This window comes from Manacus vitellinus, unplaced genomic scaffold (genome assembly GCF_001715985.3).
Source record: "Manacus vitellinus isolate BGI_N305 unplaced genomic scaffold, ASM171598v3 scaffold_44_pilon, whole genome shotgun sequence".
In the NCBI taxonomy this organism is placed as follows: domain Eukaryota; kingdom Metazoa; phylum Chordata; class Aves; order Passeriformes; family Pipridae; genus Manacus; species Manacus vitellinus.
The window spans coordinates 6,003,059-6,026,785 of record NW_021940565.1 but is presented as its reverse complement, the minus strand read 5'-3'; the positions used below and the strand labels follow the sequence as shown (position 1 = coordinate 6,026,785).

Genomic DNA, 23,727 nt, shown 5'->3' with positions numbered 1-23,727 from the left:
CTATTGTTAGCAGGATTATCTTTTGGTTTAGATGTTATGCAACTCTACTCCTGGAAATGGTCCTAAAAAAGCAGACATATATTGGAGCAAGAAATGAACCTAAGAACTCTACTGGATCTTCCTTAGTGTATGCTACAAGTGCACTCTGACATAACATTTCACCAGAAAATAGCAGTGCCAGCCAAGAGCAGCCAGCTCTTAACACCTATTCTGCACCCATGGGAAGTGCGCTTGCTTTTCACCACTATAATCCAAAAGGTCAAGCTTGAGCAATTCAAGGAATCTTCTAGGGAGAGCTGAATCTCCAGACACATGGAAAGGCTTGGGGAAAAAGGTAGGCATCCTGGAATTATGGTTACTATGTCTATGCAGAACTTAGAGCTAGTTGAACACATGTGCTGAATTTAGACCCACCGGCAGTGGACGACGAGTGGGACACTGCGGGTTCTCCTGTTGTCCTCAGTGACTTGTCTGGATGGAATTTTTTGTTTAACTTTCTCAATCATGCTGACTAAATCTTTGGGGGTTTCTGGAACATCAAAGCCACTCCACTTATGATACTGATACTGATACACCTTCTGTGTTTCTTTTGTCTGAAAAACAGCAGTGGAGATGTTGTCAATGTTCAGGTTAAAATAAAGATTCACATAGTACCTCTATTGCTGCTGATTTACGAAGGAAGAATTATATTCCTGAGGAACTGCAGAATGATGTGAGTTCTACCTCATGAATATGAGGTAGGTAGACATCCAGGCAGGCTTTGCTCAAAATACAAAACACAGTCTTTAGACTCCACTACCACCATCTCAGCAACTCACTAAATAGGAAACTTGAGCTAATTTATCATTATTAACTTCTGGTCTGGAAGAGAAACTTGAGATTAGCTCAGCTGGTTAGAGCATGGTGCTAATAATGCCAAGGTTGTGGCTTTGATCCCTGTAAGGGCCATTCCTTTAAAAGTTGGACTTGATGATTCTTGTGGGTCCCTTCCAACTCAGAAGATTCTGTGATTCTGTGAAAAATATTTCCATTTCTTAGAGCAGGAGGTAACTGTAGTGGGAACTGCCCCTTCTCTTTCTTTAGGCTAAGTTTGTAAATTTGTTTTCAAATTGAAAAATTCCTTTAAAACTTCCTTTTGGAATTTGCAAAGAAACTCCTACCTTCAGATGTGTAACATCAAATGCCCGTATGGTATAGCTTGGGCAACGGTTGACATCTGTCATTTGAACTTCTATGCCATCATGTGTTTGTTTTTCTTCTCCCCAGTACTGTGCACAGAGTTCCTAAAATGGATAAAAGTACAAGTCAGTGATTACCATTCAGATCTGCTTTTATTTTGCCTTCCACATTCACTTACAGAATGTACTGACTTTAAAGCAGTGGGAGTTTCATTGTATTTTAAAATATTCAAAATATATTTAAAATATAGCATCACGGACTCTTACCTCATTAGAATGTAAAGTAAGTAGGTAAATAATAGAACAAATTATATTGGAAATACAAATTCCTTATCCTATGAAACATGCTTAACTGCAGCAAGGGAATGAGAGAGTGCAGTGCAGTGTTTTCTTTGCATATATGTCAGTGTGCAGACGATGCCCCCACCTGATCTCCTTCTTTCAGCTCTGTCAGCATAACAATGACTTTGACTTTTCTTTGGAACACCATTTGCCAGAAGTCAGAAATAGTTTCCTGCAGTGGTCCCTGTGTTGCAATCATGGCTTTTGAACCCCAGTAACCCTAAAAAAGAATTTTTTTCTCTTGAATTCATTTGAAATGTAATTGTCAAATAATAGAACTTATTGTCATTTAAGGAATACACAGTGAAATAAACTAATGAACCATTTTGTTTAGAGGGAAAATACACCTATCACAGTACACAGTGGTCTTACAGGAATTCTACTGTTCAACTGACATTAAACTCAATCCTCCTAACAAGAATATCACTTCCAGACTGACAACAAGATATATTGATGCTGCAGTGGGTGAGACCTCACCCTGCCATTTTCTGCAAAGCATATTTTTAAGGGCTAAAACATTCAATTCTACACAGCCATTTAATTTTGCCACTAAGATATTGTATTTATACCACACAAAGTTGGTGCACCAGTCAGTTCACTCTGAGCAACCTAAAAATAAAGATACATTTACCCTGAATAGGGATCCTAACTGTGCAGAATTTCAAAGTATTCAGACAAATGGAACTAAGCTAGTAATTCTATTAAAATCCATTACTTCAATAGTGACTGATATCTGCTCTCCTTCTTTGGATGTATAATGATACCAAAAAACTGATGGCTATAATTTTAACTAATAGCATTTTTGGTATATGTGAATAACTATACTCATATTTCACTAGCAGGGAAAATATTAATATGGTTCAACTTGTTGGCAGATGCCCACTAATAGAAATACATGTTATCATGAGGCCAGTCTGAAGACTAGTGGTTTTGAACATAGATGGATTTGCCAATCAGATCTTTCTCCCTTATTCAAGTAATTCCTATTCTATTTTGAAACCAACAAGAGAGTAGGAGCTCAAGCTAGAATATAGTTTTAGCTGAAAGCTTGTGAAATACTTATAGTGGATCCTCTAAATACATACAGTTATGAAGGAAGCATTGATGTATTTGCTTGATTCCTCACAGTCGCTGTCCTCATCTGAGGAATCATCTGAATCATGTTCACCCTCCTTATTGCATTCGTCTTCGTGCCTGATCGGCACTCGGTTAAAGTCATCTGCATGAGACAAAGTGTCACCCTCACAGCACACAGCCCCTCAGGTATGGCATTAGTGGGGCGGGGAAGGGGGGGGGGAAAGGAAAAGGCCAGTCCTTTCACAACAGACTGCAGAACAAAGGCTGCCTTGTTTGAAATAAACACTCCAAATAATTCACAGGTCAAAAACTCGTCTCTCCTTTTTTAAAACACTATGAGAAGTTTCTAATTTTACAGTTTGAGAAAACTAATCAAATACCACAGTGTAAGGTAATTTGTTCTTATAGAAGAAAACAGCTAAAATAAGGGAAGGTTCATGGATATACTTACATGGAATTATGTTGGCATTCCTATTTTTGCTTCTATTTTCCTCACGATTCCCAGTGTTCTGTGTCCGCCACCCCTTATAGGAAGGTAATCGCTAAAAAAAGAGTATGTTTGGTATTATGCTTGAATAAAATAGTTCCTGAGATCATTGCCTCCCCTTGACACTCACACCCTGCCTTCACCTCACAGTGCCTCACTCCTTACTTTGACTCTTTAAACTTTGGTCACATCTCAACCACAGTTTAAAAATACCTGCTACACCGTGTACTATAGCACAGGGCATCATGCACACAGACACAAGTAATCATTCTGTGATCTCCAACTTTGTTAAAAATATCAACACCAAAAGTAGAAATAAAATATTCTTAATGTACAGCTTTTTTTCATGGAGGTAAAGAAACTCTTTCTGTGCTAGAGAAATAAAATAGCACTGAAGTGATCTATTACATACAGTATCTCGATCTCATGACTATTGTGCAAGGTGCCTTCTGACATAAGTGGGAAGTAAGGGCAACTCGAGTGTAATGCTTATTTACCTGAAATTCTGCCTCCAGCAGAGAAGGATCACTCGGATGGTCTTTCCTTTTCAGATTGTTAAGATAGGAATGCAGCTCTGAGAGACTGACCTCTGTTTCTCCATACTGATTGTATTCCACGAGTGCTTGATGAATAAGGATGTACTGCGACTGGTGTTTCCCATTTGCAGAGTTTAAACATGAAGTTATTAAAGAGTAAAAAAAAAATCAGATCACTTTTTAAAACCACTCTAAGGAACTATTACTCCCATGGTATCATTAGTGTTAATAATATTAAGCACTAACATTAAATAGGCATTAAATTCAAGTATTAAATACAGGTATTAAAACTGCAAAATACTTAAATAAGTAAAAAACATACTTTGCATCAGACCACAACTTCTGGTGTACTCTCAACTCAACTGAAAATTGCACTTAGGCAGACAGTTTTTAGAATTTGAAAATTAAGTCTGATCCTGCAATCCCAATTTTGTGTTTGTGAATTCCATGCCAAAAGAGGGATTATCAAATCTAAGTTGGTTTAGGTGCTCTTTTCTAGACTCTAAACTTAAAAAGTTGAAGTTTCTAAAACTGAAAAGTTATCTTGGAATCTTTTCTCTCTATTAATATTTTCCGTAGCTACATTTTCTACAAACAGCTTCAACTGAACTGTAGCAGCACCCAAGACTGAGCAGTGCACTTCTGAGAAATACTGATGAAGCCCTAGCAATGGAGAGTTCTAAGTGACAGGAATTTTAGTGACGTACCTCTACTTGAACCATGAGGCATCGCTGCCGACGCAGCTTCACAACGTAGCCGTAAACATCCACTCTGCCTTCTGCATCCAGCCCCTCCAGCATGGCATCGATTCCTATATATGTCCCAGTGCGCCCAACACCAGCACTGCAAAGCACAAAGGGATCTGTTTATTGAAAGGGAACGGCACCCCCGGTCCCACTCTGAGGGCAGCAGTCCTTGAGAGAGGGAAAGTGAAAAAGTGTAACAACAGAATTCAACCCAACTGAACACAGTTCTTGCTGTAAATTAACTGGCAACACAAACAGCGATGAGTTTGTATTTCTAGTATCTTTTAATGAAAACAAGGCAAATATTGCCAAATGTGATGCTTATAGCCAGAGCAGCCCAACACTGGCTGTTTTCCAAAAGTCTGTGTATCCTCACGTTTTACCAACCTGAATATCTTTAATATCCTTCAGAAACCAGGCCTCCTTGTGACTCTCTGGCTGCCTCATTTTCAAGTATTCAAACCACAAAATTTGGGATCAGACACTTTTCCACCTCCCTTTTTTAAATAGCTTCATTTCATTTTTATTTAACATAAAAATTTTTTTAAAGAATAATATGTATTTACCTGCAGTGAACTACTATTGGGCCACTAAAAAAGTTGCTGAGAGCATTAACTCTGCGTCGGAGTTTGAGAAGGAGATGTGGATCCTCAGGGACTCCATGGTCTGGCCAGCTTGTGAACTGAATATGAGTGACATCTCTTCCAGCTGTCCTTTCTCTTCCCTAGAAAAAGTGAAGTGTGGGGGTTTAATATCTCTCTCTATATACATATGTGTCTACATAAATCCAAGTCACTAGAGTAAAGCTTAAAGCGTGTGAAGTCTTGAGTCCTACTTTGATATGTCACTGCTAGACTAAAAGAGGACATAGATTTTGATAAACATGATTATAAAACAAAATGAGAAAAACATCTCAGTGACATTTTTTTACTGGCTAAGATTTAGTATGGCTATATGAGCATTTCCCCGGTAATGAACCTCCAAATTCTTATTCAAAGTTGAATTACCCAGTTGTGGCAGAGTTATTCATACAATTATTTGCCATTGTTTCAGTAATTATACATCACTATTCTACCAGAACTGCAGAAGTCTCCACTTTCTTGCCAGGTACCACTCTTAAATTCCACAACAAATATTCATTTTCTCTATATAAATATGATGTCAGTGGAACAAAGGGCAGACAGCTCTAAAAATATCAGCCCTCAACCTGCTGCAGTCTCTCATTTCTAACATCAGATTGCTCAAGTGATGGAGCAATGTCCTTGTTAATAGTTAATTCTTAACATCCTGATATTCTCACTGACTTCACACTACGTTACAACTTTCTTTCAATCAGACCGCTTCCTGAGTAAATTTTAAAGCAACATGAGACAGCAGAATAGGAATTTCCAGCTGTAATCATGGATAAAGATGGGTGGAGTCTGTTCCCTTCGCTGAAGATCTGTCAGCAGATTTACTCTTTGAATCTTAATGCTTTTAGCTATGACTTATGCTCCATTTATCCTCATTGAAACAGTTTTCAAAGGGCCTAAGATTGAGCATTTGGCCTCAGACGGCAAATTTTGTTCTCAATTACACATAGAGCAACTAACATGATTTCAGCTGTATAAAAGGTAGAAATTAACCAGCCTTAATGATTCTACACAGAGATAAATGGTAATTTTAAAATACTTATGCTCATAAATGCACTTGGGAATTTGTGATTGTCCCCCTGTGCAATTATCATGAGGGTAGATAATGGTGATCTGTGAGTCACATTGATTTTAGTTGCAGAGGGTTATGCTGAGATACACACAAACCAGCAAAATTTCTGTGTTACAGAACAAACTAACGTCTAAGGAAACCACAGTGTGCATATTAATTTTTTTACTACTTCGCATATTAGTAGTTTCATCTTAAATGTAGATTGTAGAAAATTAAGGAAAATACATTTTGAAGTTGGGAAATACATATCTAACTCATATTTCTTGCAAGGAAGGACACTAAGTTTTCTAAGAAGTTTTCTTGGAAGCTATATGTTGCTTGGGAAAATACAGCAGAGTGTCTTCCATAGATATCTGACTCTTGTCTCTTAAAAGTACAAACTCCAAACCGACACTCCAGTTCCAGTCAGTCTCACACTTTTGAATCAACTTACATTTGTGATGTGTAGTTTCTGAATGACATAGTCTGGACATGTTTTACTTTCATTGATCTTCACAATGATGTCCCCAAATGTTGCAGATCCATTCTCCATTGATGGCCAGTACTGGGCACACTTGTTCTATGAAGATATGAAGTTACATGAGCAGCACAACAGCAAAGCGGCAGAGAGCTGAGAGCTAGAAAAAAGTCTGATTTAAAATAGATGGCAGCTCAGTATAGTTTTTCCAACTTCTCACAGGTCTTGTCCTCTCCTGAAAAGGCTGGCACTGCTTAGGTAAATAATTCCAAATATCCAGCAATTTAGGTCTCTGACCTGAAGTTTATGGTCATTTTGAATTTAATTTCAGATGTAAAGTAGGGAAAAATACATCCTGTACACTAGTTGAAAAAGTGAACAGCAACTGCTGCTGGTGCCTGAAGGCTGTAGAAACATTTTTGCAGCTATTTCCACGGCTTCTTTTTCAGTCTTCAGTCAGGGATGTTGCTCTTGCCTGCCTATAACATCAACTTGGGTGTGCTGTAAATCTGCATGCTGCCAACATCTTTAAAAGCAGTTAAAACAGCAGATCCCCTTCTTCCTGCTGTACCTGGAATAAGGAACAAAAGCAAGCCAGAAGCACCCAACCTTCCAGTTAAATAAGGGGCAAAGACAACAGGTGAAAAATATTCTATTTAGGATTTACGGAGGACATTGCCAGGATGTCAGAATAGACAGAAGAAAAATACTAACCACACCTTTTATGACAGTTCTGTGAGGAGCTAGAGTTCTACCCTGAGCCCTTTTCTGGGTTAATTAATTGTAATTTGGAGGCTCACCCTCTGCTACTTACAGATGTGACTAAAGTGATATTTTCTGATAAGACAGGTAATTCATAAGGCAACACTGTTTTGTCATGCTTTCCAATACAGGTTCTGCCACAACAGAACAGCAAAGAATGAAAATAAAGTACTAAGAAGAAAATGTAATTCAGCACAGCAACCCACTCTGTTTTCAGACAAAAGAAGGACAGAAAGATAGACAGAAGGATAGAAGGATGAATGTTTCTCACCCTCTTTCCTTCCTCACAGCGAGTCACCATGACAATAATTGTTGCCTTCTGTTCCCAGATCATTCTCCAGAAATCATCTGTGGTTTCATCCTTGGGGCCTAGCAGGAGATATTTTAAGGGACTTTTTCAGAGTGCAGCCCCATGAAAACACACTTGCCTTCTTGACATGCTTAGCCATGCATTCTGAAAAGCTAAGCAATCACACAAATAAGAGCCACACACTTGATTTCATTATGGTTGCTGCCATGTGGCTACAACATTTTAAACGTCTCATATGTATCTTTAGTGCATAGCTACGAAATTTGAAAACTTTTGGTGTTAAATTATACAATATGAGAAATCTGCCTGTGAAGTAAAATTTATTAATCTTCACAAAATTCCCTAAGCAAAAACTCATTGACAACTATTTCATATCAAATTTCAAAATTTCAGATTTTCATTTTTTCCTTTAAATTTACAAATAGGCTTTTAGTACTCTAAAAGAAATGGGTGAATAAAGAAAGCATATTCTTTTAAGGTTAAAAATTACCTTGTGCAGCAATGTATTTTCTTGGTTCTTTGAAGCCCTAAAAAAGTACATTGTTATCAACCTTTAGAAAGCAAGCATGAACAGTCAGAGATTTTCAACTTTAAAAAACAAATTCAATATACAACAGTTCAATAATACTGAATATATTACAAAGTTGGAAACAACTCAAATGGAAATCCTTAAAGGTGTTGATGCATTAAATGTACAGACTATAGGATTTCTTCAATAGTGTCTAAAATTTTTTTCAGTAAAAGTCACTCACATCAATATAACTTGCATTGATATAGTCCGATCCCGGATCTCCTGGGATCTCTGAGAGCTCAACACGGTTATGGTCATCTGTTTAAATAATTAAAAAAAATAAATTATATTATCTCAAGGCAGTGAGGAATCAAATATTTATAAAATGCACAAAAATTATAGCAAATACTCACATGGAAGAATATCAATGTAACGGTTTTTGTTCTGATTATGGCTCTTTTTGGCCTCCTTTATAGAAAATTTACTGAAAACTCTAGGAATACTCTGTAAAATACAATTTTTCTTTTATTAAATTAGTGTATATTTAAAATAGTTTCTACTTACAGTCAAATGCATATGGAAATAAGTTGGTATTACTGAATCTGGAAGATAATATTCTACTTTATACAATATTACTTCATATATTTCTTATATCTGAAGTGGAAAAAATTTCTTTCCCTCAATATAGATAATATATATCTCCACAATTATATATTATTTATATTCCCATGGCTATGCAGTAAGAGTATAAAACATATGCATTAAAAGGTACTTTAAAATGAGAAGTATTTAGACTGCTTATTTTATATTTTTGCTGAAAAACACTTTCAGGAAAAAAAAAGTACTGTCATCTTACAATGAGGAGAGATTGGTAGCAAAATTAACTGAGGCCTATTTGACCTTAGATGAGAATTTGCTCAATTTTCTAGATTATTTATTTATTTCTAACTAGTACTTCAAACACACTCCCAAACGGAATTTTTCCAACCACCTGGCTAAAAATCTGTGGTATATTTTGAGCCAAGGACAAACCTGAAATTCATCCAAGAAAAGCCTTCCTTCATCTGCAATCTTCCTCTTGTATGTGTCCAGCAATTGCTCTGAAGGTATTGGTTCTATGTTGAGAAGTTGCCTCTCGTCATCTTTAACTGTGTCAACAAGTTGAACATTTATTGTTACTGATGTTGAAGATGTACATCACATTACTGAAATGTGATTCTTGCATTGTCAGGTGAATTAACAGAAGGACAAGTTTCTTTGTTTTAACGGCGTGTTTATTTTTTTAAAAACTGGTGTTGCCTGAGCCAGCTGTGAGAAGACAGGCCATGGGAATAACAGAACTTTTCCAGCTCTGCTGCCTGACTGGAGACACCTCCGGAGGAGGCCTCGTGCAGGGACACTGCACCAGCAGTGCTTTTGTACCAAGTGTCAACTGCCACATTCAGGTCACACGCACAGCCCCAAGGCCACAGGAGTTACACAGCCTTGCCTTCTACTTCAGTTCTGATCAGTTATTGCCAGTGGTACAGGGAAATACTGTGCAAACAACCTACAAATGCAATGCATTGCCTAATTTCCCAAGTTTCCTCCAATTTATTCTCTGAGTTGCAATTATCTGTTATATCCTCTCAAATGACAAAGTAACAATTGAACAAGTTTTAACACCTCCTATTAGACACTTATAAATTTTTTATTTACATTGAAAAGTTGTATTTTTTAGTAACCGTGTATCTAAGCTAATGGATTTGAATCTCAACACAGTATGTAATATAGTTAGTTTCTGTGCGTTTAAGTGTTCTAAATAGTTTTTTTCTTTAAACTTTCTGGTATTGACTGATCCTGTCTTTCTTTACAGGCTTTGAAATCTTGTGCAAAAAGTTGCATAAAACGTTTGGTTTCACATTTGGGATATGAAAGCCTTCAAAATTTTTCAGTAAAAAACAACTGGCTAATGTTTAATTTCTTGTTTTGAAAAAGGCACACAGAAAAGGGAAATTCTGGTTGAAGCTCTATTTGATTCTGGGCTTAGTCTCAGTGTTAAAAATACCACAAACATTGTCTGGGATAATAAAACTGGGTTTGTAATTAAATACTAACTAAGAATTTTTCAAATACCGACAAACTTCCAGTTCATTAAGGTATAAATACTTGTCCTACAAATTTACTGAAGTATTTTTTCCTCTGTATAAGGTGTTATCATGTTGATATCTGTAATCTACGTATACAACCCGGAATGTCAACAGTCCAAAGGTGGCAGCAAGACCTGAAACTAATTTTATTTCCACTTGTTAAATATATAAAGACTCACCTGCAACAAGGTTCACATCTTCAGAAGAATTGCTGTAAGAAGCAAAAGCATCTGTAAACACTTTGACCAGTAAGACATATATATGATAATGAGTTAAATAAAATCAATTTTGTATGTGAACATCAAGGCTGTTCTTAGCCACCAAACTGCATTACAAGCTCTCTGTGAAACAAGTGCAACAACTGTGACTATGCAGAGTTGTTTAAGATCCTTGTCTTCCTACCCTGAGCACTATTGAGGGGGAGAAACGAGGGGACAATATCAAAAAGCTTTGCCCCTTGCATAATTTTGTCCATATCACCTACTGCAAACTTATCTTTAATTTCTTCACTGGAGTGGCTGCCCACACCATCCTTATTTCTCTTGTTTGCGATAGAAAACCAACTCATGCATAAAACATGATGAAGTTTAAATGCTAAGCAGCCAAAACCAAGTCAGTCTCTTTGGAGCTGTACAAGCAAAAGCAGTTTTGCTTCCCTAAGCATAGAAATTTGCATCTGAGCAAGAGCAGCTCCCTATCCCACTAAGGGGAAGGGCAGGGAAGGGAAAGGGGCTGAAGAGATGAGACACCAAGTTCTGTTGTTGCCAGAGGGCTGAAAGGTTTCAGAAGAAGTTGCCCAAACTCTTCTGTCTCTACCAGCAGCAAATGCCCCCTCACACATTGCACCACCTCCCCTCACAGCAATAGCAGAAGTCAGCCTGGCTCGCCAGGACTCTGGCACAGGCACTGGGGAAGGCAATGGCCACTCCTCCATCACCATGCACTGTCCTACAGAACTGCTGAGTCACCTGGAGACTACTGTAATAAACGAAGTCTCCCTCAGATATTGTCTGGGGCCAACAAGTGTTTGAAAGAATTCCATGGAAGTGTGTATTATTTTCATTGCTTTTGATTTAAATCATGAAGGAAATATTTTCCAGGTATTTCTGAATATTTTTTCACAAAACTAGGGACAAGACATTTTGTTCTAACAGATCAGTCCTTCTGTGCCTTGAACAAGGGTATAGCAGAAAGATTCTATATCTATTTCATTGTGTTGTCAGACAAACAAAAAAATGAGCTTCTTTTGAAACAATTAAAAGGCAAAAGGATATCTTTTCCCAGTATTAATAAAACATCAAACTTGCAACATTTTTCCACTATCCACTGAGAAATCTTGTGGAAAAAAAACCAGAAAGCTCCTCCCCCACATTTTTGAAAGAAACATGAACCTTACCTAAGCTTTTTTTGGTGAAGATCATAGATTTTGTACAGAACCAGTAGTAAAGCAATTGATGTCACAATGATCAAGAATGCCAAGAATATAATCAGGGCTTTAGAATTGTCTGGCAACAGAAAAAGAATATATTTTTATTATTTTAATTCCTTTTTTTTTATCTGTATACTTCCTAGAACAAGGGTTCATTGATTTTTTTTTTTTTTGGTTTGGTTTGGTTTGGTTTGGTTTGGTTTTGATTTTATTTTGAGAAAGGAACTAAACAATTATTTCTATGTGTTTGGTTTAAGTTTACTATTCCAAAATAGAGAAGGGAATTTTATTTCTTCATTTCTTCATTTTATTTCTTCATTAAATTTCTGTTACAATTAAGTCTCTTCATTCTTTATTTCCCTTTAAACTCCCCATGTCCACCTGTTAAAATGCTACAACTCACTAGTTCATTGTTACCACACTTGTCTCCTGCTCTGTGTGACCTGTACACCCGAGCAGTGGAGCTCTCACTTGCTCTTGACCTGAACATTGGGAATCTCTGCCAAGCCACAGATGTTCAGCTCTTGAAATGCAGGATCTGAACACGGGAAAGTAATCCTAAACTGAATAATTTAAGCTGGAGAAATTAATTTCTACTTGCATTTGAATGTTTCCTGAAGAAACCACAGCTGCGTAATAATTCTGAATTATGATCAATGACTTGACAACATGATCTGTTATATTAATACTTAATTAAGATAATATTTTTAAATGCAGATCAACTATGAACTATAAAACAGGCAGTTTGGATTTTTAATTATGAGCAATTTAATGGACTTCACAATTTACATTATTTATATTATGCTAAAGTCTAAAGGTAAAAAGGCTGTACACATTTACTTACATCTGGTTTTTATGCTCCCCCGTACTGCCTCCCCTCTATGTACATTGTTAAACACTGAGATCTGTATGCAGTGGGTGAGAATAATAGAGATGTTAAGATACAAAAAGCAAAAATTTCTGCATACAATTTATTTTGAAAATAAAGCACAATGGATATTGAAATTCATCCATCTATTTTCAATTAATCAATCTCATTGACAGCAGCATCTGCTATATCTCTGTATAGCCACTTATAGTGCAGCTCAGGTTTCTACCCAAGTTACAGCAAGATCTAGATCCAAAAATATGGAGATGACAGGAAAAAAAATTAGCAAAACAGGGAACACATCTTACAAAATCAAAATCAGATGCACCTCAAGGAAAAATCAACTTTATCTCTTATCAAGTCTCTCAAATCTAAAAAATAACCATGCAATATATAAAAAACCACTCATTTACTTCAACAGTACATATACAAATAGTCAACTGAATTTGATATTTTTAATACAAATTTCTGTATAGGAAATAATTAATAGAAGTTTAATTCAATAAGCTGGTTTCTTGCATCATTAAATTTGGCTACTTTAATTGGTGTTAAAATACTAACTATGTTTTGCTGGGTTTATGTTTTGTCATATACTTAACATTTATTCAATCTTTTAAATTTCCTTAATAGAAATTCCTATCAGATCTAAAAGGCACTTTGTAGTTTGTACGTCAAATATTTCATGTTGTTTTTTTTTCTTGAGTCTTCTATAACTTGACCCAGGGTCCTTTCCTTACCAGCAAAGGTCATAAGGTTTTCTTTGTTTTTCCAGTAAGAATTGGGCAAAACAAGTGCAAAGCAAAAGCCAGAGTTTAGAGACAGAGAAGCAAATTCCTTCTGTAAGGAACACTGCTCACTGCCTGTGATGTACAGGAAGCTTACAAGAATGCAGAGGTCTTGTGATATTGGGTCAATGCAAGGATCTCTTGCTCCTATGGGACCTCATCTTTATTTTCCAAATATAAAGCTCTCCTAGCAGAATCTGTCAGGAAACTGCTGACAAAATCTTGGAATAAAACCGAGAGTATTCAAGTTCTCTGATACTGCATTTCTTCAGGTAAAAACAGAGACAAGAGGGAAAGATTGTGGGAAATGAGTGAAACTGATTCCTAAGAGTAATAAAACTCCATCATTCTTACTGCTTATTTTCTTGCCTAAACTTTTCTGAGAGGAGCTATCAGGATATAAAAAATATTCCTACTGGACACAATAAGGGAATCACACAAGATCATTGATTTTGCAAGCAACAAACCCCAAAAGAGTGAAATGTCTGACAGAAGAGGAAATAGAAGGAGGCCTTCAGGAAAGCAAAGGGTTTGACACATTTTTGACATATTTTGTATGGAAACAAGGATTGGCTTGTAAGAGGATGATGTAAGAACATAGGAAACGATCTGGACTGTTTTATGTCAAAAATCTTCACAGTGAAAAAATCTGAACAGTTTACTTCTGAGCAATTATCTCAAGACTTAAATCCCACATTTATACTCTGATTGAAATGACAGTCACATATTCATTAAATGAAATATGTTTTAAACACTATGATATCAGTCATACTGAAGAAACTATTTTAAACCTTTAGAAACCTAAAATTTCTCTCGTTTGCAAGTACAAACAATCTATTCAGCTTGTATTTTTCTTGTTGTCAGAACCTATGTGGAATAGCACACAAGGAATTGCTTGATAGGTTAGGCAAACATGCATTTTATTTCCAAAATAATAGCTATTTCTTTACATCTGTAGCCTACAGATCCATAGATTAACTCCTCTACCACTATATTTGCCTTTTTTTCCTAAAATGAAGTATATGCTTCAACAATGAAAATGCTGCAACATTTTATATATTTTAATATAATAAGCCTACTTACCTTAAATGTATAATTTGTCAAGTATGAAAGATCTCCTATTGTAAACTCACAATTCTCGCTGCTCTTAGGGGTTTCTCCATCATTCTCCCAAGTCAATTCAAATATTGTTTGTGGTCCATACACTTTTTGATGTTTGCACTTTATTTGGACAGCATTATCAGCTGTCAACTTTGCTTCAACAGCAGTCACTTTCTCTGGAACTGTACACAAACGAAGTGTTACTGGTACTATTCTCATCATTTCAAACACAACATTTCACACTGTATGTGCTCACATCTGTTTATCTTCTCTCTTAATATAAATGTAATACATTTTCTTCCTTAAAAAATTCAGTCCAAATTTAACAAGATAAGTAAAATCAGTTTTGACTTAACCATAGGCTTATCTGAGCTGGAAAAGGTGTGAAGTGGAACTGAAAAGGCTGGGAAGATCAGAAGCCTACTGACAGTCAGGCTGCAAACACAGTATGATGGCAAATCTCTCTTACACCTGACATCACTTTCTCATTTGAAGAACATGGGATGACAGACAAAACAGGAGGACAAAAAGTTTTCCATGTGAGTATTCATTTCAAAAGTTCTATAAATGAAATTTCCTGCCAGGAGTTACTGGTGTGTTAAAGCTGGCCTAAAACCACAACAACTTTTTACTTTTTAATGATACAGAATCCGTTAAGTCTAATCTGTGTTTTCTAACTCTAATTTTGTATTTTGCAGCAAACATGTTTCAGACTGAGGGGCACAGCCCAAGGAACCTTTCACTGAGAGCTTATAAAACCTTTCAGAAAGTAAATAACCCTCTCCATAAGGCAGGCCCATTGGCCACATTTCAGGAGAACATCACCATGGAAATTTTCTTCAAAATAACTTCAACTTGCAAACTACTTGCAGCTACTTTTTTCTTCATATAAAGAGCTAAGAGGTGTGTGGTTTTACAAGCAGATCAAATATCTCGTGTGGGTATTTTACTTGGCTGAGTGTGAGGTTATGACGTATCTGCTCATTTTTATCCGCAGGGCAGATCTGTTATTCCTGTTATTCCACATACTACTGAGAGAGCTGTGACAAGGAGAAAGTGAACTCTTTTGTAGGCAATGTGTTTGTTGAAGATGAAAACACATTTTATAAAATGTAGGGGTTTTCCTGCTTCCAAGGAATTGTGCTCTACTGATACATTGTGCTGTTCAAGAAGCCATAAAACTCTCCCACTATCTGCTTGACCATGTCATAACAGTTGGAGAAGGTCTAATCAATACTATTGATTCATGAAGGAAGCAACTTGTTATTTTCTCAAAAAAAAGAAGGGATATGAGGTTGTTTTGAGACCCATAAACTTATACTGTACACTGTAATCTTCCTGAGTTACTAAAATGTAAGTGGAACCCCAGAAAGTGGGGGCTTCAAAATATACTATGCTCAAACAAGATTTTCATAGAGAAAAGAATCATGATCATGCTCAAACTAGGGCTGCCTAAAAATTAAAGCCATTTTTAAATAAGTCTCAGATCAAACTGTTTACCTTTATCAATTAATTAATTTATCCGATTTTTATTTTTGTGGAGCTTCAGTTGACAATTTTGATCCCTATATACTTCAAACCATAAACTAAAATTTGTTAGCTCAGTGACCCAGAGAAATCAGGGGATTCTAATCTTTACATGGATTGTCTATAAAACTGGCTGCAAAAGCTCTGCATATTCCACAGAGGGATAGGATTCAAATTCAAAATAATAGTCTGCCAGAAGCCCCTGTATTTCCCAAAGCTCTACAGAAGCACATTTAATAAAAACAGCAGTCAGGTTTAATGTTCTTATATATCCATTTCTACAGACTTTCCAGGAGTGCTAAAAGCAACAAAAGACTTAATTATTCCTGTTATTAGGGGAAAAAAGCAACCGCTACTTTAAACTATCATTATATCACTATCACAAAGATAATATTTTATTTTTCACTAAAAAAAAAATCTTTTGCTTATTCAATGAAATTAAAGGAAATATTAATTTAGTATCTTACAAGGTATAAGCCATCATAGTTTTCCTTTAGCTGTATATCTATATTAGCTAAATCTGGAGGTGGTGCAGCCAGAGCTAAAAAAGTACTGGAAGAAACTAGATAAATATGAGGGTTTGGGTATGTTTGGATTTTGTTTTATTGCTTTTTCCTCAAAGCAGGAACTAAAATAGTATGAGGCTCTTCATCTGAAGATTAAAAGGGGGAAAAACCCCAACAAAGTAAAAAGGACTGCATCCCTATTACGCCTTTTCTGCATCAGGAGAATATCTGTGAAGTCTGTTGGTTTGGGGTTTTTCTAGCTTCTCATCTAGATTTATCAATTGAACATGTATGGCAAACAGAGAACCGGGACCACAGGGCTAAGCTTTTGAAAGCAGAGCCCCAAAAATGTGCACAGACCTTTCTGTCAGCATAAGGGCTGGCACACATTTGTCTTTAACCTAATGTTGAAAGGCAACTGTGTACGGGTACACCCAAACTGATCGACACCCAGTACAGACATCAGTGCTGCTGTAGCCTGGGCAATGCAGGTCTGCCTCAAGCAAACAGGTAACTACAGAGCAGAAGGTACAGTCTGCACAGCTTTGTAGCTTGCAAGCCACAAAATAAAACACAAATGTTTTTCATTCTATTTTTGTTTAATTTGAATCTTTTCTTTAGATTGGGACATAATGCTTTCTAAAATCTTGACAAAAATTGCAAATGAATGAAGAATTTTTTTTTTTTTAATCTTATATAAGTAAGAACAATACTAATACCAAGTGCACAATTAAAAATAGATTAACATCAAAAAATTAAAGAAGAGACACTGATGAGTGTCAATACAATTATTTTAATGTTAATCAGTTTCTTGGTTAATAGCAATACCATGTATAAAATATAATGAACTACAAGAGAAGAGTACGTATTCTTTGTGTTATTATCAGCCTCATTCATAATAGTTAGCAAACGAGACTTACCTCCTTCTTGTGTTGTAAAGTTATGCTTTTTGGGTTGACTCTTAAGTTTTCTGTTTTGTTTGGAGTTTGTATATGCAGTCACCCATACAGAAACATTGCTATAGGGTTCAGGTATGTTGAAAGTCCAGTTAGTTGTGTTGATTTCCGTCTCCTTACAAAAAACTGAAAAATTAAATTAATTAATGAAATTAATGAAATCTATTTTATAAGCGTAGGAGCTCTTACACTTTATCAGAGCTACCTAAAACCACTGTCATGTGTATTTCTATATTAATTGCCTTTTACTTGGTTGCTTTGTCTTGCTTACTAATACTAAGTGAAGGCTCAGGAAGAGGAGGATATATAAAACCACAAAAGGAAAGACATACTTTCTTCTGCATTCAGCCTGGGAAGGGGTTAGTAGAAAGGTGTCACTGCACACTGAGCAAGTCTGTACTGGTGTGGTGTGAGAGATGTGTGCTTTCAGTGGTGGCAAGCAGGAGAGAAAGGAATTGTAGGAGAAGCAACTTGGGCAAAGCTATTAACCCACACTGCAAATGGGGCTTTGGTGGCCTGGGAAACTGGGGAGCAACAGCCTTCCCATGTTTCCTTCTGGCTGATTCGGATGTGACCTCCCTGCGCCCCGACATTACTACCTCGGTCTCCCACACTGGCCAAGCCAAATCAATCACAGAAACTGGTTCATGGGGCTGCCACCCCTTTGGGTAGTGGTCAAATTCAAGGCATGGAGAATGGGAGAGATTATTTGTATCTGGGGAACACAGGACCACGACAGCCTTAGGCTCCTGTGGCAGTCCAGGTTTACATAACCTGCAGTATGTGAATAGAAAGGATGAATTAAGCCAGAGCTAGCTTAAACCTGACACATATTTATCATTATCAGGCTCTTCAATTTAAAAACCTCATTTTCCAGTCCTTGTTTTGAAGAGAAGCTCACATCTGGAAAATGTTATCCCAGTGTAATGACTACAAAATTAACCATTTAAATGTAAGATGGCCTAGACCAGCATCTCTGAAAGAGTGGTCATTTAGTAGAAGACAATCCTCTAGCTATACCTGTCTAAACATGTTTATACTAACTGCCATACTCAGGATCCCTTACTTTTACATACATTCTTGTTACTCAGAAGGCAGGTCCTGGTCTTCTCAGAGAATATATTGACCAGCTATAGCAGCATTTTCTGAGACAGAGAGCACCATTCTGCAAACTGATCAGGCAACTGTCAGAACTAATACTTAATACAAGAAAAATGAGAACTGAAGGTGACAGGGTTGTGTCCTGGTGTGGGAAACTGAATAATCTTAACTGAAGATTCAACTGGAACAACCTCAAAGGAAAGAAATGTAAACGTTTGTTAAAAAAAAAAAAAAAAAAGGCAGTTTTAAGAGATTCTGATATGGTTTGACAGTGCATCATGCTTGGTGCTCTGTAATTATGTACATGCAATGAAGTATTTAACATACTTTTTAATATTTAAATACTTAAAATACTTTTTAAGTATTTAATATACTTACCTTGGCCATACACAAAGCATTGCACAAGGTAGCCATGTATGGGACCCTTTGAAGTGTCGCTAGGTTTCTTCCATGTAACTTTTACATTTGTCTCATTAAATTTTACATCAAGGTTTTCTGGTGCTTCTGGAGCTGTTGGAAAAGAAAAATAACAATAATTAGCAACAAATGAAAATGCAAATATTCTTCTTTTTACCTACTTTGATAAGTTAAATTTCATCAGATACTAAAGCAAGATACCAAACAATGTGAAATATTTATTGTACTCTATTTCATTCCAAGAAATGATACATAAGTATAAACTGAGTATATGTAAAAGCATCATATTACAGCAATTTCATAAATTTAATTAATTCTGGATAAGGTGAATACAACAATGTCATATATTACTAAAATTGTCCAACATTTCCAAATATTAACCATTGGTTTTGTTCTCTTATAATTTTAACAAACCATGTGTTTGGCCTGCATTTTTACCTGCAGGTTACCTGATATAGGTTGTTTTCTTTTATAATTCAGAAAAATAAAGCTAAGCTATTTCCAAGGACAATACTTTGTAAAAACGTATCATTTTATATGGAGATATTCTTTGCAATTCTATTATGCCTTTCTTCAAATCAAGAATTTAAGACCTGTTTCTGACTAGGCCTGTACTTTTCCTTATATTTGGCCATGTTCTCAACCTCCAAAGCAATAACAACAAAAAAAAAAATCACAATTTCTGATAGGAAGAGAGAAAGGCATCAGACTGGAAGACTGAGACTGGGCCTGGAGAGGGAAATGAAGTCTGTGACTGCAATCACAGAACAAACACAAGGGGAGGAGACCAGGAGGGAGGAGCTGGAGGAGAACTTGAGCGTGGCGGAGCATGTTTCTCAAAATATACCTTCAACCGCAGGAAACACAGACCGCAGGAAACACAGGATTCATTGTAGGGGTTCCCAGAAATGTGTGGAATGTAAAGCAAAAATAAGCATTACACTTACCACCATAATCTGTAGTTATGGAGAAGCTTTGGTTGGCAACCACATTTTTATGAAAATACATGGTTCCATAGCAGTTGTACACATGGTTGGGTGATAAATGGCTCAGACTTTTACATGTCTTTTGATTTGGAGGTATGCAGTCTGGTGAATCTGTAGAGCTTACTGGATCTGTAGACACAAAAAGAGGTTGATCAATATTTTTTCCACAATTCCAAAAGTGCATGGCCCCATTTTAACTGGGACTTTCTCTACCATATTTATTCAGTGCAATTTGTAATAAACTGTCAGAATATTCCAAACAGAAAAACATACAGCCTGATCCAATGTACAATCCAGTCCAAGTTTTAGGTTCTTTTGAAAGCTCTTATGATTTGACTTTTTTAGAAAACAGGTTTCCCAGAGAAATCATAATATGTCATCAGAGTCTGGCAGAACCCTGGAATGGCTTCCTATCTCTTCAGTTCCCTGAAAGAGGAAATTTCCAGCCCCAGACATTCATCAGACATTTTCCTGGGACACTTGAGGACAGTCAGCATCCATATCTTCCCTATCACACCAGTTGCCTTTGAGCCAGCATCTCCTCATGCTGGCTGGCTCCAGGAGCAGAGAGCCTGGACTCCCACCATCCAGGAGCCTGCACAGCCAGTTGCCCAGGCAGCCTGCAAGGGATCAGCTCACAGCAGACTCACCAACTGCAGGATTTCCAAAATATTCAGCTCTCCATCAGGCCTCCAAGCAGGACCTCAAAATCTCCAGAAGCCTCCAATCTGTGAAGCTGGTAAACTCAGCAAAAGATCTGTCTGGGTTTGAACTTTCCCCAGATCTGCAGTGCGTGGGGATGGTAGTTCCCAAACTGGTGATACTGGAAATTCTAAACTACACTTCCCTCAAACTGGCACAATTAATTTAAATCTGTCAAAAGACTAAATCTGTCATCAAAATACAACATCAGCATTGCTTTTAAAAATGAATGAATAGAAGTGACTTACCTGTGCAGACAGGAGTCACATCAGCACAGGCGAGTGAGCTACTCCAACATAACAATGCACATGTGCTGTTTTCTTTCTCAACTACAAAAGGTTCACTGTTGACTGAAACAGAATTAATATTATACATCACTGTGACATTGGCTATATTGAGTCTTTAAATAAGTTTACTCTTTATATTTTTTTACTTGTTCTGCAATATAAAGAAACAATTGGCATAGGGTAATATACAAAGAATTTAACTTCCAGTGTAAATAGCAGCTTTGAAGTGGTGGCTGGGTTTGCTATTGCTTACTACACTGCATATGGTCAGGGAAGTTAAAGTTCCCTTTTCCCTTAAAAATGAGAAAATTACATTTTTTATATTATACTTTACGAAAATACTAAGGGGTTTTAATGTGCAACTTCAAAATATCTTGCAAATCAAGCACAAAGTATGAAAACCTTCTGTCTGATTATCTGAAAAGAGACAAAAATAGATGCTGAAACCCAGGGAAGCTGAATGACTACATATAAAAAAAACCCCACCAAAATGACAAAAAAACCCCACAAAACAAAACCAACTAAAAACACCACCAAAAAACCCCTGCTAAATCCCTTGTATATCTACCTGGTGGAACAGTAAGATAATTGTCTGGACAGGATTTAACTTGAACTGTGTATCTCATGCATTTCTGAAGATTTACTGTATAGGTGGTGGAATCCGCAGTTATTCTTTTGTTTTCCTCCACAATTAAATATTCTCTGGATATTGTGAGATTTCTCAGCTCAACGTCAGCCGTGTTATTGCTGTATTCTTCAATTATGCTGCTATCAATACCATCACCTAAAAGAAAAATAGCAAACAATGATTTTATGACAATTTTTAAAAAAGCATTAAATGTTTTATGGCACTCCCACGTGTTTTAAGAATCAGAAAATACTGAAAATTAGCTGCTCCTCATTCTTTATTTTTGTTTTTTATTTATCTTTTACTTAAGAAAAATGTTTAGTCAAAACAGAAAATTTCCTTAATAAAATATTCTTTCCAATAATTCTCTAGTTAAGGAAACTAAAAATTAAAAATATGTACATTCCAGAAATAGATTTACTTTCATTTAAAATGTTAGATCAAAGTGAAATACTTTGTTTTGAAATGTTAGATCATTTGTTTTTGAAACATTGTTTCATTTGACAGATATTTCACATTTTCCTATTCAAAGCATTTCAGAACCATCTAGTAAATAATGGCTATAGTCTATTCTTGAAAATTAGAGAGGCCTGTAATTCTGAAGAGAGATAAATCAATGCCTAAACTTTAGTTCTACATGACTTACGAATTGCAGTTTGCACCATGTGATTATCACATGATGGGGAAAAACTAGAGAGGGCCTAGTGGGATGAAGTAGATCAATTCTGCAGCCCTGATATAAACAGCTTAATGCAGGGCAATTCGACAGAACTGTAAGTGGAAGTGAGAAGACTAGAACTGTTAATAACTTTATTCCTACTTCTTCCAGAACTGGAAGACATTTTATAAAATAACCCGAGATGCTAACTGATTAGTTTTTTGTTTTCTTTGCCTTTTTTTTTTTACTACTTTATCAGCTTTACCAATTTTCTGCATTTGACTTTACTATTTGGTCACATTTCAAGACTGAGGGAGAATAAGAAGTTTGATTCTTACCACAAGGTAATGAAGTTGTCACTGTGGTTCCTATAAGAAAAGAAAACAAAATGAAGGTCTATCTTACCAGGTTTGTTTTTTTCCACAGAGCACTGGAAAAGGGTGACCAATACTGTCCCAAACTCTTCATTAAATATATTCAATGCAAGCAAACTTATTTAGCACTCCTCTCGCATTTGAAATAGGGAAGAGATTGTCAGCTATACATAACCCCATTTTTTAACTAGTTATTTTAGAGATCATGTGTCTTTCACAATTTTCCAATGACATCACCGAACTAGAAATCAAACTGTTTTTATTAATATTTCTGAATACAAAGTTACACATGAATATTCCAAAATCACACATTCTCATAGCAGTATGATAAGTTATAGCAGTTTTCCAGGATATGTATGGTATGGAATAGGTAACTGAACAGTATAAAATGTCACTAAAGAACCAAAATTTGCCTTCTTTTTGCACTGCCACTCTTGCCTTTGGAAAGAAATTTATACAACAGTACAGATCATTTTACAATAATTGTTACACTAAGGTATCCAAAAGAAATGATGAGCTTTATGGTATTTAGAAAACCTGTACAGAATATCTTCATCCTGAAAACAGTGGTTTAAAATATCCTAAGGTATAAATATTACCAAAAGAGACTGATATCTAATTTTTTTTTGTAGAAGATAGGCCCTATATTTGCCTCCCCCAGGCTGGGACTCACCTGGCTGAATAGTGACCCTCATGAGAGGGCAAACTGAGAGGATCCATTGTAGACTTACCAAGATTGTTAGGGGCAGAACACCCACAAATAAAAGCTAAGCTCAGTTTGTGAAAGAGCAGACAGCAGCCTACAGCTGCTCGAAGGGCAGTTAAATGTGATGGTAAGAGTCCAACTCCTGGATGTACTTTCCTCAAGAACACACACATATTTTACTGACCTGAGTAATTCCTTACAGCCCAAATGCAATTATAATGGGTGTAAGTTAGATCCCAAGAAATTACTACTGCTACCAAGAAATTACTACCAAGAAATTACTACCAAGAAATTACTACCAAGAAATTACTACCAAGAAATTACATTAGATCCCAAGAAAATACTACTGCTGTGTGAAACAAAAGGGAAGCCACCAGAAAACAGAAGCACAGAGATCTTGGATGTATTCACACTTTTTTGCTGCTTGGGCAAATTTCTGTGAATAACAAGAGGAGTA

General features: G+C 36.3%; 1 protein-coding gene across 3 annotated transcripts in view; it reads right to left on the bottom strand.

Annotated features, from left to right (window-relative positions):
• PTPRC (protein tyrosine phosphatase receptor type C) overlaps positions 1-23,727 on the bottom strand; it is a 60,927-nt gene that overhangs the window by 2,415 nt on the left and 34,785 nt on the right. For all 3 annotated transcript variants that reach the window (XM_018079081.2, XM_018079082.2, XM_018079083.2), the window contains 24 exons: positions 22,529-22,558; positions 21,473-21,688; positions 20,866-20,967; positions 19,877-20,044; positions 18,891-19,022; positions 17,376-17,537; positions 14,405-14,604; positions 12,513-12,573; positions 11,636-11,744; positions 10,419-10,450; positions 9,143-9,258; positions 8,524-8,614; positions 8,352-8,428; positions 8,090-8,126; positions 7,561-7,658; positions 6,504-6,629; positions 4,933-5,090; positions 4,328-4,463; positions 3,582-3,731; positions 3,049-3,139; positions 2,606-2,739; positions 1,606-1,740; positions 1,161-1,283; positions 415-593 (listed from right to left, as the gene is read on the bottom strand). In XM_018079081.2, coding sequence (XP_017934570.1) covers positions 415-593; positions 1,161-1,283; positions 1,606-1,740; positions 2,606-2,739; positions 3,049-3,139; positions 3,582-3,731; positions 4,328-4,463; positions 4,933-5,090; positions 6,504-6,629; positions 7,561-7,658; positions 8,090-8,126; positions 8,352-8,428; positions 8,524-8,614; positions 9,143-9,258; positions 10,419-10,450; positions 11,636-11,744; positions 12,513-12,573; positions 14,405-14,604; positions 17,376-17,537; positions 18,891-19,022; positions 19,877-20,044; positions 20,866-20,967; positions 21,473-21,688; positions 22,529-22,558 — 2,863 coding nt within the window. The remainder of the gene's footprint in view (positions 1-414; positions 594-1,160; positions 1,284-1,605; positions 1,741-2,605; positions 2,740-3,048; positions 3,140-3,581; positions 3,732-4,327; positions 4,464-4,932; positions 5,091-6,503; positions 6,630-7,560; positions 7,659-8,089; positions 8,127-8,351; positions 8,429-8,523; positions 8,615-9,142; positions 9,259-10,418; positions 10,451-11,635; positions 11,745-12,512; positions 12,574-14,404; positions 14,605-17,375; positions 17,538-18,890; positions 19,023-19,876; positions 20,045-20,865; positions 20,968-21,472; positions 21,689-22,528; positions 22,559-23,727) is intronic.